The sequence below is a fragment of the Condylura cristata genome, unplaced genomic scaffold, assembly GCF_000260355.1.
Source record: "Condylura cristata isolate star-nosed mole 26May11 unplaced genomic scaffold, ConCri1.0 scaffold00017, whole genome shotgun sequence".
NCBI classification, from domain to species: domain Eukaryota; kingdom Metazoa; phylum Chordata; class Mammalia; order Eulipotyphla; family Talpidae; genus Condylura; species Condylura cristata.
Window position 1 is genome coordinate 409,981 of NW_004567118.1, and position 17,335 is coordinate 427,315.

The window sequence follows — 17,335 nt, forward strand, 5'->3', positions numbered from 1 at the left end:
CCCACTGCTCCCCTCAGCCGTCTACTTTGTCTATCTGCCTGTTCTGTTTCCCAGTCTTGTCTCTGGTGAAGCCTCTCACCCTCCGCATCTCTGGCCTGTACCCCAGTTCTGTATGCATAAATAAATAAATCTTTAAAAAAAAAAAAATTTAACCCAGGGCTCAGTACTGGAGTACTCAAATACCACCCAGTGGTCAGTACAATAACTTCTAAGCTCTAATGAGTTTTCAATGTTTCATATTTTTTGTATAGCATGTAAAATAAAATCTGAAAGGCTGAGGTGTAAAATACATTTTGAAAGACTAAATAGAAATAATTCTAATACTTATATAAACTGTCCTAAAGCTAAGAACTTTTTAATGCTTTGAACTAACATTCTGTGAATAACATAGAATTAAGAATAGTGCCTTATTTTGATATGGAAATTCCTTCAGAGAGAATTAGTACTATTTCAGTATTAAGAGAACACGGTTTCTCTATGCATCCAAGTATTTTATCTCTTCAATTCAGTTCTTAATATTTCCTACAATCTTGAAATTTTTGTAAAGTGATAAGGTTTTTCTTTTAGTGTTATGTGAGTGCTATTGATAGATGTTTATTTTGTAATTGAAGACTTCTGAACTCTGAACAGTGTTTTGGTTGATTTTTAAATTTCTGGGTAAGTTTTCTGTATCAAACAATTTGGCAGCTCTTTTACACAACTAGAGTCCTTTTCCTTGTTTAGATTGCACTTTCTGAACAGTGTTGAAAAATCATTTATCAAAGTGAGGGCACCTCATTCCTAGTTTTAGTGACAGTATGTCAGAGAAACTTTAACCTTTACTTTTAACCAAGATAATTTTTTTTTTTTAAATGAACGTGGGACATGTCATTTACTGTTTTCTGGAAAAGTTGAAAAAGATTTCTGAGGAAGTGTGAATTTCTTTAAAATTTACTTGCACTTAATATAAAAGCCATCTGAGACAAGCATCGACTTTAAAGGAATCTTTCTTGTCTTGGATATTTTCACATTTACTTATAAGGAAGCATACTTAATTTAAAAATCCCTGAATCTGTGGTTCTATCCATTTTTCACTCTTAACTATATGTATCTTTTTTCTTGATTAATCTCATCATTAGTTTTGCCATTTCATTGGTTATTTTAAAAGATAAGTTTTTGCTGTTAATTCCTTCTTGTTATCTTACCCCTGTGTTGCCTTTATTTGCACGCTTAATTTATTTTTATTTCTATTTCTTACATATTTTTCCTGGCATTTGACTAAGTTTTCCTGAGTATAGTTGGATGACACTACTAGCCTTTGGTGTGTATTCTTTCTGCAAGCTTCCTTTGAGTTGTTTTCCCAACAGATAAACATTAAGTTTTCCAAATTCTAAGTGTGGGTAGCTTTTTTTGTTACTAATTACTAGTTTTACAGCATTTTGGTCAAAAACGTGTTCTTCCATGGTTTCAGCTTACACCTATAAATACATCATGTTAGTGATTTATGGTGGTTTTGCTTTGCATTGTACTTTTCTTGATACCAGTGCTACAGTATAGGCATTTTCCTAATCCATTTACTTACATACAGCATTTTGTTTTCTGTAAGTTTTTGTTTTTTTTTAAGATTTATTTTATTGATTTATTCATGTAAGAGCTGGGGTGTAACCCAGAGGTGTGGGGGGTAGGGGCAAGACATTCATCAGAGACAAGAGTGAGGAGCAGAACAGGCAGTTCTACTGAAATACACTGCTGAGGGGAGCAAGGGTCAAGACATGTGGATCAGTTCCCTTCTGGGGGCACACGTGCTGCAGAGAGCTTCACATCGTGCTGAGACTTAACTCCTTGCACTACCAGGGAGGCCCCCTGTAAGTTTAGTTTATTATTTTTTTAACCTAAAACATAAAAAGGTTTAGATTTTTTCTTTAACCTCCTAAAAATCTTTGATTCTAAAGTATATAATATATTCATTTTTGAAACTAGACTCAAAGACCTAGATTAAATTTTGTTTGTAATGTTTACTTATAGTCACTTTGTACACCTTTATATGCCTCTCTTAATTTGAATTTATAATTCTTCAGTGACTAACAAAACAATCTGACCAATTTTCAAGTTTTTAAATCATAATCTTTGGCCCTCAGAACTTTGTTCTACTGTCTGTTTAATTCTGGCATAAACTGGTGACAGTCTTAATTCATTCCCATATGTTATGAAATGGTAGCCATTGTCCATATATAGCTTTATAATTGAAACATTTTCTTTAGTAACAACTTTGGTTTTTTTATTTCCTTAAGATTTTGGTTACTTCTCTTCAAGTAGAATGATTATCTCCTGTTTTCTGTCCTTTTTATCTGGCTCTTACTGCCTTCTCCACAACATTGTGATCATTTAGTTAGATATGAGAGGTGATTAGATGTATATAATACATATTTAGTATTAACTGCTAAACATTTTTTCATTGTTCTAATATCTTTGTTCTCCCATAGTGCAAAGTGAAAAGAGACAGAGTTTTAACTTTCCTTTTTATGCCATCTCAGTGTCCTACACTGTTAATGTAGGCTATGTTTGGCCTTTACTGATAAGGTTTCATTGTTTTACCAAGTTTGTGTAGTTTTCCAGAGGTATGTTTTTCTGAATTTCTCACATTTGCTTCCTTTTACATTGTTCTTTAGTGTTTTGTTCATTTTCCCCATGCTGAGTTTTTTTCTTTCCTCGTTCATTTTTATTTTTTTATTCTTTTAATGATTTATTTTTATTTATTTATGCATATAAGAACTGGGGTGTAGGCCAGAGGTGTGGGGGGGCAGTGAAAGGCAGTGGGGAGCACAACAGGCAGATATACTGCTGAGGGGAGGAGCAGATGAGACATGAGGGGTCTGTTGTGTTTTGTGGGTCAGCTCCCTAGCTAGGGGTGGAACTCATGCTGCAGTGGCTGGTGGTAGTTTGGTAGCACTGAGACCTAGCCCCTGTGCCACCAGGGAGGCCCTTAATTCATTTTTAAATTATCATTTATTTTAATTGAGGTAACATTAAGATCTATCAGGTGTTGCACTGTACTGCACCCATCATCAAATCATCTATAGTCCATTGTAATTCATTCCCTCTTTGTTCTTACCCATCTCTTACACCCATTTCTCATTGTTATTTTTTTTAAGTTAACCTATCCATATTTGGTATTGATCACCAAAAAGTTTAGTGACACCTTCTGTCAGTTTCCTGTCACAGTTCTAGAGACTAGAAATCTAAAATCAAAATATCAGCCCTTCCTGCCTCTTAGAGTTCTGTTTTGCCATTTTATGCTTTTCAGTGGTTCCCAGCAATCCCCAGCATTCCGTAACTTGTAGCAGCAAACCTTTTGGCTCTGCCTTCTCTTCACCTGCTCTTGATCTCTAGTAATCTTGTGCTTCTGAGTTCTCACATGGCCTTCTTGTAAGGATTACTAGTCACTGGAGTTAAGATTGTAGTCGATGTTATTTAATGTTAAACTAGTTGCCATTGTAGCCTAAACTAACACCTCTATTGTGTTACATAACTATCTTTCTCTTTCATGGTGGAAATAATTAAGATCTAGGGCCCTCCCTGGTGGTGCACTGGGTTAGGATGCAGCACTGCAGGCTAGCCACTGCCTCTTCAGCATGAGTTTAATCCTGTCCGGGAGGTGATCCACATGGCCGTGTTCCACATGGCGAGGCAGGCCTCTCCTGGCATGCCTGCTGGCCTCCTCAGCAGTGTAGTTGGTCGATCTGACTGTTCTGCTCCCCACTGTGTCTTTGGGGAAGTCTTGCACTGCCCCTGCACCTCTGGCCTGTTCCCCAGTTCTGTATGCATAAGTAAATAAATCTTCAACAAAAAAATTAAGGTCCAGATTCTTGTATCTTTGATATTTTTTAATAAGGTAGTATTGTCTGTAATCACTACACTGAGCACCAGATCTCCAGGACTGATGTACCTACTATTTGCAGTTTTGAACTCTTAACCAATATCTGTCAGTCATTTCTTCATGCCCTCGTTTCTATTTGGCTTTTTATTCATATATTTACAGGGTGACTGTTTAGATAGATTGAAGTTCATGATTATTTGTCATCATCATTCATCATGTTCTCTTCTTGATCTATACTATACCTTTAGTAAGTACCCGCTAGAGATCTTTTTCATTTCTTTATTTTGAATTTTCCTCTCAGTTTGTAAGAGACTAGTTAAATTCCCATTTACATTTACTCTCTTTGGAATTATTTCTCTTGTAACATTTTCTTGAGCCTAGCCCTTTCTGCCTCTTTTGGATTAGTTGAATGTTCTTTATATTTCTTACTACCTTGGGAACAATAAGACTTCAGAATGCCTCATTTAAAACTCTGGTCTTTACTTTTACCTTAATCCTTCCCAAATTAGTCTTTACTTTAAATTCCTATGTATTGATATTTACCAAGCCTTTGCCATTCTAGTTCACAGTTACTTCTCATTCCACGTCATCCTTTTTGTTTATCACATATTTTGGTACCTTCCAGGAGATCTTCAAGTTGTGAAGTCAGTCTTTTATATGTATGAAAAGCATACAGAGTTAATATATTTTTTAAAGGATTTATTTGTACATGCAAAAACTAGGGTAAAGGCCAGAAGTGGTGGGGGTGGTATTCACCAGAAGCAGTAGGGGGCAGAACAGGCTGACTGATGAAGTAGACTGCTGCTTGCCTAGGGGAGCAGCAAGGGGTCAGGAGGGTCAGGAGAGGTCTGCTGCCCCATGTGGATCACCTCTGGGGCTGGGGATTGAACTCATGCTGAAGTGGCTTTAACTTCTTAGTGTTTTTACTTTAACCCAATGCACCACCAGAGAGGGCCCATATGTGTATTTTTAAAGACATCTAGATTGACTTTATTTTTGAGTAAGTTTGACTGTAAAATTTTATATTTAACATTTTGATGATACTGCTATCTTATATATTAGTGAAAACTCTGGTGTCAAGTAGGTCATTCCCTTAGGTTATCTGTATCTTGTCACTGGTAACTTAAGTTCCCCATTCCCATTTTTGGTTTTGTTTTTATGTTTTGCAATATCAAGGGATGTATTTAGGTAAGTTAATTTGTTTTAAGTTTCTCTTCTTTTATATGAAATGTCTGCTATTGTGGACATTCTCGTCTGTTAACTTATTTTTATACTTTCCAGTTCCACCTCTTTGTCTTGCTATGCTTTATCTTCCTGTGCTTTTTTTACAGATAAACAGGAAATAGTATGTCAAAAAAGAAATGAAGTCTTTATCCACCAACATTTTCCAGTTAAAATCTCATTCTAAAATTTTGGAAGATGTGATAGATGTTTTCAAATGTCCTAAAGTAAATATAAACTATAGAACTTATTTGCAATATTACTTATCCATTTCATTTGATTTCCAAATACAGTCTCAATATTTTCAGGAAAACAAACTAGTAAAAGACCTGGGTTTTTTTTTTTTAATCAGATAATGACTTGTTGGTTTTTCCTGACTTCACAGGTTCATCGAGCCAACAGCATGCGCCCTGGCTGTGATGTGAACCCCTGCTGTGCACTGTGTGGCTCAGGCAGCACCGGCACCATGCCTCCAGAAATCCACTATGAAGCCCCTCTGTTGGAACGTCTTTCTCAGCTGGATTCTTGTGTTCACCCAGTTCTAGCATTTCCAGATGGTAAGAAAGGCCACAGAATATGAAGTCTTAATAAATTGAGAATTAAAGAGTTCAGAGTGAAAGACAATCAAGGTCCTGTTGCAACCCAGGTACTTGCCACAGCAAAGTCTAACCTTTGAAATTTGCCTATAGTACCATACCAGATTTTCCCCTAACTAGGTGGCTAGATAAAGCCCAGAGACAGTTACTTCCAGCTCTAAACAACCAAGGCCATTACATTCCAGGTGTATCTTTTAAAATGTGATAGGATGGGCATTATTGATTTGGGAAAATATCTTATTTCACATACATGTTATTGTGGTTAGATGATTGCTTTCATGATAGGGATCTGTAGCTAATAATGTGTACTATATATCCCCCCCCATTTTTTTTTCAAGATTTATTTATGCATATACAACTGGGATACAGGCCATCTATACATGGTGGTGAGAAGATGCACCAGAGACAGGAGTAGGGAACAGAACGGGTGGATTGTTGAAATACACTGCTGAGGGGAGCAGCAGAGCAGGGCAGGACAGGACAGGTCTGCCATGCCATGCGGGTCAGCTCCACTGGCTGATGAACTTGTGATGAAGCAGCTGCAGCTAGCTTCGTAGTGCTGTGCACTAACCCATTGCACCACCAGGGAGGGCCCGCATGTACTATATTTCTAAAGTTAATCTACCTATTAAGTCTCTGTGCCTGTTAGTTTTTCTATTTCACCTTCCTTTTTATAATTGCTCTTTCATTCACAAAATAAAGTCATTCTTTCCCATGTTGAGTACTACTGTGGATCATGCCCCACAGACTACAGAGAAATTTTAGACATCGGGAGGCAAAACAGTGGGACTGTTTCCAACAATTTATGGCTCCTGAAGAAAAGTCCTGTGCAAGTTCAGTAAGAAAGATTTTTGGGGGGCAGGGGGAGAAATGGAGATACTTTTATTTTGTTTAGAAATACACCTTGTAGCAAAATTTTGTTTTGTCTGTCATTTTAGAATATTTTTTTTTTAAAGATTTATTTATTCATACAGAACTGGGGTACAGGCCAGAGATGCGGAGGGCGAGAGGATTCACCAGACACAGCGGGAAGCAGAACAGGCAGATCGATGAAGTACACTGCTGAGGGGAGCAGCGGGCGGGTCAGGAGAGGTCTGCCACGCCATGTGGTCACCTCCGGGGCAGGCGGGGATCGAACTCATGCGGAAGTGACTTTAGTTTCTCAGTGCTGTGCTCTAACCCGCTGCGCCACCAGGGAGGGCCTAGAATATGTATTTTAAGATAATTAAAAACACGTTAGATTTTACTGTAAAATTTCATTGATTATGATTAAAATATTTTTCCCTCACTTTAGCTACACATACTTACATACCAGGATTTTGGCAAGTAAAATAGGTATTTTTACTATTCTAGAAAATGCAACATCCACAACTTTGGGAGTGGTTTTTTTTGTTGTTGTTTGTTTTTAACAGATTCAAATGCAGGGGTGCATAAACAAAAATGTTGAAACCAGTGCCCCAGCCTGCAAACTGAGCATTTCCCCTCAAATCCATCTGGCATTTTACCTGCATGTTATGGCTATTGATGGATGTATTTTCTTTCCACTTCTTAAATTTTTTTTTTAAAAAAAGATTTATTTATTCATACAGAACTGGGGTACAGGCCAGAGATGCGGAGGGTGAGAGGCTTCACCAGAGACAGAGTTGGGAGCAGAACAGGCAGATCAACGAAGTACACTGCTGAGGGGAGCAGCGGGCGGGTCAGGAGAGGTCTGCCGCGTGATGTAGTCACCTCCAGGGCAGGCGGGGATCGAACTCATGCAGAAGTGGTTTTAGCTTCTTAGTGCTGTGCGTTAACCTGCTGTGCCACCAGGGAGGGCCCACACTTCTTAAATTTTAAGCTTCCTGAGAAGGGACTGTGTTTATATTTTTACTCTGTCCTTCCTAACACCTTATTTTTGATAGTCTTTTCCAAGTTTGTGAAGAGATAACTGAACTAGAAGTCTGAGGAATGAAAATTACGTGTGAGATTTACTTGGTGGCATGAGTGAAAAAAATGTTTTTAGCCTGGCTGGTATATAAACTTTTTCTTTATAAGGCATATACTAAATAATTTAAAGATTTTGCTGACCAAATTATGTTGTCTATTTTTCAATACTCAGCCTTGTTATGATAGAAAAGTAACCACAGATAATTTGTCCAGTAAAATTTTATTGCTAATATCTATCCCAGACAATCTGCTAATGTTATTAGCAGTTGATCAAACACTGGATGGCAGTCACCCCCTCTTCATTGTTCTTAAAAGCATTGAATTCTCTTGTTCACCTAACTATTCATGGCTTGTTAGCAAAACTTAACTGCGGAAAAAGGCATTGTTTTATAATCCAGTCACATTACTTCTATAAGAGTGGAAAGAATGAAAAAAATTGGAGTTAATGGCTAGCAAACTAGTCAGGAGCAAGGGTTAGATCAGGTGGTGGGGCAGTAAATAAGCTTTAGAACCTAAGTGGCAAACAGTCCTTGCCAGCTTGTACCTTCTCTTCATTTGGATTCTAACTCCTTTGACTGATTTTGATTACATTTTCTCATCCTTGTTTCATTTGCTTCTCTTAGTAATCTTGTAAGTTGTTACTTCTTCATTTTACAGATCAAGAAATAGCCCTAGGTAGATTGTCGTTTATCTCAGGCTACTGAATTTGGATGGCCCTGAAATGCAGATCCAGGTCATTTGATGTCTTGTTTCCACTGTTTAACATTTTTCTTTTCAACCAATTATAAGAAGTCAGGTTTCTACTGTTTCCAGGCTCAGGCTAGAGATCAAGCCACTAGGAAGTCTTGGAAATATCTCTTATTCTTATGATTATAGTTTTGTAAAATATGGTCTTATTTGAAGAAGGACCAGAAAAGAAACCTGAAGCCTATAGTTGCATTCTGATTAGCCCTCTCCTGTCCATACTCACTGATTTTCATCTAGTAAATATGGTGGTCATTTCCTTGTCAAAAGTATTATCATGCAAAGTTGTGATTTCCAAATACTACTGGGCCAAATAGGCCCAAATTATCTACCTGAGATCTTTGCTAGGAGGTACCCATTCCATAGTAATACTTTCTGATCCTTTGACCCCAGCTTACCTATAGATGCGGCACTGTCCTTACACTTCTCCACTCCATCCCATTCCAAGCAACTCTAGGTGACAGTGATGGGGAAGGGAGAATTCCTTTCTCTAATCTAAATTTTTGTGTCCTCTACATATTTCTTCTCTCCCTTCCCCTCTTCTCTTTCCTCCTTCCCCCCGCCTCATTTCTCCCCCATCTCTGCCCCTCTTTATACTGCCTACTCGTGACAGTGGAGTTTGGGTGAAAGATTTGGCTGTTAAATTTTCCTTGTAAGGCTGTGAGAAAATCCATATTTTACTCTACCAAGTAAGGTTTTTGAACATACTTGCTCATGGATAAATTACATTTCTATGAGCTAACCTGGGAACCTAATCACCATATCTAATACTGTTTCTGTTGGGATAATATTGCTTTGATGCACACAACTGCCACATTGACTATTCCTGCTGATCATAAACTGGAAGAATGCCACACATCCTCAACTCCAAGGACACCATTATTCTCTGTGAATAGTGCCTGTCTCCTAAAGTATTGAAACTCTCCTATATGTCGTTGTGTCGGGATAGTAATCAACAGTGAAGTTGCAGCCAGCATAAATATCATATGGACCAGACATGCACCAGACCTGACCTGTGGGGTTATCCTTTTGTAACCTCTTCTCTAGAGGACAGATATAGAAATTTTCCAACCTTTCGTTTTTTTTCAATCAGTTTGTGTGTGTTTGATGTGTGTCTCATTCTTTAATTTTTTTTTGAATGATTGAATTTATAAGTGCCAAACCCAGATATAAAAATGATTCCTTTGAATTACTAATCTCTATTGGGTATCTGTTGAGGTTCACTCCACATTTAGAATTGCTTAAATGTGATACTTAGCTGTTGTCTGGCTTCGTGATGGTTTTTAAGTAGTTTGATGTTCATCACCAATTTGTGTAGATTGTTATGATGGAAACCAGCTGTAATTCTTAGTCCTCGAATTCTGTCTACTATCTTGAACACAACTTGAGCTGGTCCAGTTAAAGAGTGGCTAGTGATGATAGAATTTGAGGTACTGTATGCCTGACTAGAGTGTGTAGGCATTGGGATATGATAACTATTCAGTGCTCTAAAAGGAGCCCTACAACTTGACTTAATCAAACCAGTTAATTCTTAACTGCAAGTATAGAGGATATTATCATTTTGGGGGGGGAAGAATGTGAATTTAAACTTCACCTACATAAGAGCACCATCTGCTGGCCATGAAAATCTACGCTGTCTTGAGAGACAGTAATCTGTATACATGAAGTTACCACAGTTTACCAGCAGGAGGAGGAAGTGAACATTACAAAATACCCAAGAAGCATGCTTGATGAGAAAATGGTGGAAAGTAAAGGGCAGAACAGTCAAATGAATCATGAAATGTCACGGGCCTAAAGTCAGGTCACTTCATTTTGTTTGAAGAAGTAACTTGAGATGATACTACTGATCACTTCCATTTTCCTCTTACTTACATGATCAAGATTTTACATCCTTTTCTCTTATAATAACATTTGAATTGTATTGCTTGTGCTACATAGAGAATGTGTAAAGTCTTCGTCCAAATGGGTTTCTATTGTGTGTCTGTATCAGAGTTCTAATCAGGTATTATTATATAACTCTGCATGAACTCAGGCCAGCAGTTCTCATAGACCACTTTCGTTCATTGCATGGGGGGTTTTAAGTGAGTTTATTTTCTTTCATATGAAAGCAGTTTTTAAAAAAGCAAGTTTGGCACAAATTTTAGTATCCTGTATCCCTGGAATGGTTTGTTATCCCTGACTGACTGATGATGATTCGGTGAGTTTACAGGGAAAGTTGCTTTTGACTCTGCCTGAACTCCAGGAAACAACATGGTGTTTCACAGCTGTGCATTTTCCATTTCAATGCATTCAAATGAGAGGAAGAAGATTAGACGTGGGATTTTAGTTCAAGAGTCATTGATTCACATTTTATAGTTGAGAAACATACCAGTCAATCCAGTCTAGCAAAAACAGCTATCCTCTCTTGAGCTTATTTGAGTTAATAGTAGCTGATTGGTTTCAATTCAATTTTGAGAAGAACCAGCAGTCTTGATGCACAACAGGAAAGAGTATTGTGTTCCTTTGGCCTGTGTCTTCCTTCCGCAGGCGAGGAGTGTCGCGCTAGAGCCTTGTGCCAGGCTGCTGCCAGCATGACCTAGTTCTGCTGCCTCTTTTTACACACGAAGAAAATAAAGCCCAGCAAAGTGATTTGATTTGTTCTGGATTTTTCCTCCAATTCCGTGAGGGAGCCAGGACCCAAAGGCAGATCTGTTCACTACTTCTAATTGACTGCTGTTTCCACTATAACCGGGGCCTTCTGATGTCCTGTCTCCTTTTTCTCCTGGCTTAATTTTCAGGTTTGGGAGAGCAATGACTGGGAAAACTAAATGACTACGCTTTTGTGGTCTCATTCCACAGATGCGCAGCCTTTGCCAGGTGGGAGCAACTCTGCTGCTGAGGAGAGGGCATCCTTGCAGAGAGTGACGAGTGCTGCCATTCCCGCACCCTTTACGCATTGCAGCCTAGCCCAGTTTTCAGAATGCCCGAGACAGCACCTTATTTCCTGTATACATTTTCCTCCTTTCACTCTGACTTAGAGCTGAGAATTCTTAGCAATACATTAAACTCAGTTTTTCAGGTTTGTTTTGCTGCCTTAAGGGCAACAAACTTGATCTTTAAAGCGTTCCATTCTAGAAAAGAGCAGTTAATGTTTCACATTACAGAATTCCCTTGAAAAATGTCCTTTAATTTCCAGTTCCAGAGAGTAACTGGAGAATATCAGTCAGAGTCTACCTCAGAATTAAACTTTTCTCCATTCTCTGAGCCAAAGAATAATTTCATGGCTAGAGGTAAGGACTGTTGGACTTCAAGGTTATAGAAATCTGTGTTTGGGTGTAAGTTGTTAATTACTGTGTAACCTTGGTCAGTTAATTCCTCTCTGAACCTGTTTTCTATCTTTAAACGGAACATAATGATGCTTACGTCATGAGTTGGTAAGATAGTTAAGTGATGAACACAACATACACAGAGTCTACCACTCAGTGAAGCGGTCAGGAATGTTCATTCAGTACTAGCGCTCCCCCTTCCCCCACCCCGCCTTCCCCTGCCTGTTTCTAGCAGAGGTGGTGCTTCTCTACTTTCCGAGGGCACAAAGTCCCATAAATGTTTAAAAATGTATTAAATAGAATAAATCTCTAAAAGTTCTGATAAAAGAAGGCATGCTGTCATTGACAAGAATTTGGAGTGATTTTTAAGAATGGGAAAGAAGATAACTGTGGAGAAAGAAAATGAGAAAAAAGTAGCTGGAAGCATATAGAGGAGTAAACTGTGGGGCAGAAGCTGGAGTAGAGAGGTTCTTCACTTGCAGTGAGAAAGGACCCACAAAAGTAAGGGTGCAGCCTGAGCATCTGTCTGGGTGACGAATTTGGGCTCTTCGGGAACAGCTAGTTTGGATTTTCCCCTTATGCCTATCCCACCAGTATCTGACTATCAGGTAGTATGACGAGGGTGGGTACATAGATTCAGGGCTAGAACGTTTGAGTGTGTCCCCGATGGCTGATGATGTGCTGGTCTTAAGATTAAAAGACCCCTACAGAGCTTTTTATACCCTGTAAAAGACCACCTCTAATTAGCTATAGTGAGAGGGCAATGCACAGTGATATGTTTGTAGATGACATAGTTCTATGTGTAGAAAATTGTAAAGAATTTACAGCAGTCAGAAATAGAAAGTTTATTAGTAATGAGTTAAGCAAGATCATAGCAATACAGGGTCAGTATATAAAAAATTAGATGTATTTCTGTATACTAGCAGTAATTCAGAGTTGAAATTTTTAAGTGCTATCATTTATAATAGCACCAAAATCCATGAAATACTTAAGAATAGCCCTAAATGTGTAACTGTACAATAAAAGCTGCCAGATATTGCTGAGAGACAATGAAACCTGAATAAATAGAAAGATAGAACATACAGATCGAAATACTGTGTCTTGATTATACTTCTCCTCAAATTGACTGATAGCCACAAGAAGCTTGGGGGTGGTGGTGGCAAAGCTTGAAAGAAGTAAACAGGTTACTCTCAAGTAAATTAAGAACTACATTCTTATCTGCAGCACTGGGTGTTAGAATATAATGGAATAATGGCTTCAAAATTCTGAGAGAAATGGTTTTACACTAGAAGTAAAGAAATATTCAAGGAAATAGTCTTTGGAAAATTAAAAAAAATGAATCTAAGAAAATAAGTAATAATAGGAGTGGAACCAAAAGTAAAAATTTTAAATAAGTAAGTCTAAAAGTTTAATTTGTTTTGTTCAATATTTATTTACTGGCTCAGAAAACCTAAATAATGTCAAGGAGTAATAGACCGTGGGGCTGTTGTGAAATGAGGGCGTAAAAAATAATTCTTATTTGGAGGGAAGGTGGTGGTTACTAAGGTGGCAATAGGTGGATACAATGAGTTACATACTAAATATTTGCTGAGTGAAGATGTCCTATTAACTGTTGATAAAGAAGTGTAGGTCTATTTTAAAGTCTCTAAATATGGAGAGAGTTTTTCTTCGACATTCTAGGCCTTTTTAAAAAAAAAAAGTTTCCATTATACATTATATACAGTGTACATACCTACTACATTAGGCATAAAGCTAAAGGCCGTTTCTAACCTTCTGCGTATTGTTATGCCCTTTCATCCTATTTATTCACCACCCTTTTTGCCCCATCTGGTAACTACTAATTGGCATGTAGTCTAAAAGTTTGCTTTTGCTTTATTTAGTATAGCTATTGATTTTCTTTATATGTTACATTTGAGTGAAATCATGTAATAGTCTTTCTCTTACTGTACCAAATATAATTCCCTCTTGATCCATATGTGTTACTGCAATTGGCAGGATTTCATCCTTTTTGTAGCTGAAGAGTGCACCATTGTGTAGATATGCTAGATCATCTTTATTGAGTCACCTGTCATTGGGCATATGGGTGGTTTTCCATTCCTGGCTATTGTGAATAGCACTACAGTAAACATGGGGTTGCATTTATCTCTTCAAATTCGTACTTAATGTATTTTTTTTTTTTTTTGCATATACCAATATACCCATAGGTGGGATAACTGGATTATAAGGAAAATCTCCACACTGCTTTTTTTATAAGAGGCTTTTTTTCCCCCCAATACTGATTGATTTATGCATACAAGAGCTAGAGTGCAGGCCAGAGATGCTGGAGCAGGGGTGGTGGTGGTGAGAGGATTCACCAGAGACAGAGCAGGGAGCAAAACAGGCAGATGGACTGAAGCACACTGCTGAGGGGCGCAGCGGACGGGTCAGGAGAGGTCTGCTGCGCCATATAGGTCACCTTCCTGGTCAGGGATCATATTCATCTGCAGTGACTGCAGAGAGCTTCATTGTGCTGAGACTTAACCCCTTGTGCTACCAGGGAGGTACCTGGGCTGTACTTTTTTATTTTAACTTCTAAAATAAAAAATTTTAACTTCTAAAATAAAAAGCAAGAGTGGCTGGTGAGTGGCTTGTGAATGAAGCAGTAAGTTTTAGCCAAGCTGATCTTCCTTATGACAGTAATTACCCTGCTAGGTTATCATACCACTATTCAAACCAAAGAAGGGTGTCATGTGGCACTGGAGAGCCCATTCTGCTCCATGGGAGTGGAGCTCAGAGGCCAGGTGTCTGGACTAACCTGCAGTTTTGTGTGTTTTTTTGCAGATGTTCCCACAAGCCTGCACTTCCAGAGCATGCTGAAATCTCAGTGGCAGAACAAGCCTTTTGACAAAATCAAACCTCCCAAAAAGTTTTCACTTAAGCACAGAGCACCCATGCCAGGCAGTCTGCCAGATCCAACTCGTAGTAAAGACAGGCACAAGCTGGTCAGCTCCTTCCTCACCACAGCCAGTAAGTTCCAAGGGACTAGGGAATTCTCCAGCTTCCTATTCCTGTTAAGGCCTTACTATGGCATTGTGTCAGGGTTGGGGGAAAAAACTGATGTGAATTCAGTTCACTGTCCACTTCTACTTGTCTTGGATGCTCGCAGATGAACTTTGAAAACCATTCCAGACAACATGAATCTTGGGTCAAGACTGATGGCTTAACAGCTGACATGATGTGGCATTGGTCCCTCTGTGGGGCAGACTGTGTGTAGCCTGGTATCACATTTCTCTGATTGAGGACTCTGTGGGCTCCCTATGCCTACCCAGCCTGTGTGCTGTTTGCTAGAAGCTTTAGTCCCAGAGGACTGTGTTGCTGCCCTGGGTGTCTATCATTGGCCTAGAGATTACTCAGGAGCTTGGAACTCATACATAAGGAGAGATTGAGAAAAGGTATTTCACAGCTCTTTTTCTGTTCCCCTCTTCAGAGCTGTCCCATCACCAAACCCGGCCTGACAGGACCCACAGGCAGCACTTAGACGATGTGGGGGCCGTGCCTATGGTGGAGCGAGTGACAGCGCCAAAAGCAGAGCGCTTGCTCAACCCACCGCCACCCGTGCATGACCCAAACCACAGCAAAATGAGATTGCGAGACCATTCATCTGAGAGAAGTGAAGGTAGGGCCAGGCCCGGCACCTCTGCCTGCATTTGCAACTGCTCAGAGCTCTCTGGGGCAGCCTAGGCTTCTCTTAATTGCCTCAGCTTTATCCTTCACTTTCTAGGGAGGCCGAGTAGAGGGACCTCTGGCTTCTAAATGCAGGCCACTTATTACTGCTGCAGCAACCTCTGCCCAGCTCCCTACCTGCCATCAACCAGTGTGCTTTACCTTTTTATCTAGGCTTAAAAGGCATTTTTGCCTTTACTGTGTATTGTTGGCATTCCTAGCTCATGCTAAAAGTAGAGCTAGTTGATGTAGCCACATATTCTTTCCTGTTGACTTCTGCAGTGTTGAAGCATCATACAGACATGAGCAGTTCGAGCTACTTGGCAGCTGCCCACCAACCACCTCACAGTCCCTTGGTGCGACAGCTCTCCACCTCATCAGATACTTCGGCACCCAACAGCTCTAGCTCACAGGTCGCCGCCAGCACGTCTGTAAGTACCTGCTTGGAGTTGGCCAGATGGCCCCTCTGCAGTTAAGGCTTACTCAAGTGGCTGTAAGGCCCAACGGGCTGTAAGGCCCAAGGACAGCCAGTGGGGACTCAGCTCACCATGTTTTGTGTCATTTTAAAGTCAAAGGTGGTAGTCTTTGTCTTGAGTTGTCTTTCATAGCAGAGATGGATCTATACTGAACCATCCATAGAAAGCTGGCAGAGGCAAACACCTAGTCCTGTTGCTCCAACATGAAAGGAGGCATAGAGGAGAGCCTAAAAGAGAGACTTTGATTTCTTGTGGTGAGTGAGACTGGAGTACTGAAATTAAACACTGGGTGTTAGGGAGCTTAGAAGGGAAAAAGAAAGGGTAGAGCCCAAGCTTTTAGGTGTGCAGAGCAGAATTACAGGCCCAGCAGTCCGCCTGGCATTTACATATGTGTGTGCTCATAACGGCAGGCACTCCGATCTCTCAGCTTTTACCGTCCCACATGCCTGCAGAGAGTGCGCACAGCCATTTCAGACATCACCATTAATTTTAATCAATTAAACTTTCTTGACTGTATACCTTTACCTGCTTTATGCCCACCAGAAGGTCCTTTGTATATTAGTTATAATAGTAATAGTAAAATACTGCTACTGTTAGGTTTATTTATTTATTTATTTTTAAAGATTTATTTATTTAGGCATATGAGAACTGGGTCAGAAAAGACGGGGGAGGATTCACCAGAGACAAGAGTGGGGAGCAGAATAGGCAGATGTACTGAAATACACTGCTGAGGGGAGCAGCGGATGCAGCAAGAAAGGTCTGCCACGCCTTTGATCCTCACTGGCAGTGGATCAAACTTGCGCTGCAGTGGCTGTGGGCAGGTTGATAGTGCTGTCTTAGACCTTAGCACCACCAGGGAGGCCCTGTTGTCAGTATTTTCTCACTCATCACCATAGTGCCTTTTGACGCAGAGGCACTGCAGATTCCTCCTGAATCTCAGATGTAGTGGGCCAGGGGGTCCTTGCTGTCACTTGTGAAGGGACTAAATTGTGTGTACTATCTCTCAGAATCACTGCCATTTTTCTCAAGAATTGGAGTTTATTTGATAGAAATGGTGGACTCTTGGGGGACTTAGGACATTAATGGTAGTGCTTCACAAAAGCAGGTTAAATGTATCAGAGTCGCCTCAGTCATTAAAAAAAAAACTTGAAGATTCTCATCTGATTTGATAGAAGACAGGTGGACTGTCTTGGCAGTCCTCATTATCTTATGTGCAACCAGGTGTGAGACCCACCACTTTGCTTTCTCTTCTCTGTCACCTGCTCTCCTCCTCACTCTAACCAGGAGGGTTGAGTACCTGGTGGAGTGGAGGGATCTAGGTAGAGAGTGGGGTTCCAGCAACAAACCACAGCCCACTCTCCTTGAAGGTGTGCTTACAGCAAGTGCAAGAAAATTCAGGGTAAATAGGTACCTGTTTCTGCTGGCAATTTCACATCCATTCTTGACCAAGACACAAGGAAAGCTAACTCTTTGAGAGAGCTTCACTTAAGGTCATGGATGTGTGAT

General features: G+C 39.8%; 1 protein-coding gene across 3 annotated transcripts in view; it reads left to right on the plus strand.

Moving 5' to 3' along the window:
- KANSL1 (KAT8 regulatory NSL complex subunit 1) overlaps positions 1-17,335 on the plus strand; it is a 129,893-nt gene that overhangs the window by 106,601 nt on the left and 5,957 nt on the right. For 2 of the 3 annotated variants that reach the window (XM_012726491.1, XM_004684053.2), the window contains 4 exons: positions 5,463-5,634; positions 14,472-14,657; positions 15,118-15,306; positions 15,636-15,784. In XM_012726491.1, the coding sequence (XP_012581945.1) occupies positions 5,463-5,634; positions 14,472-14,657; positions 15,118-15,306; positions 15,636-15,784 (696 nt within the window). The remainder of the gene's footprint in view (positions 1-5,462; positions 5,635-14,471; positions 14,658-15,117; positions 15,307-15,635; positions 15,785-17,335) is intronic. The other variant, XM_012726492.1, reaches the window with a different exon arrangement.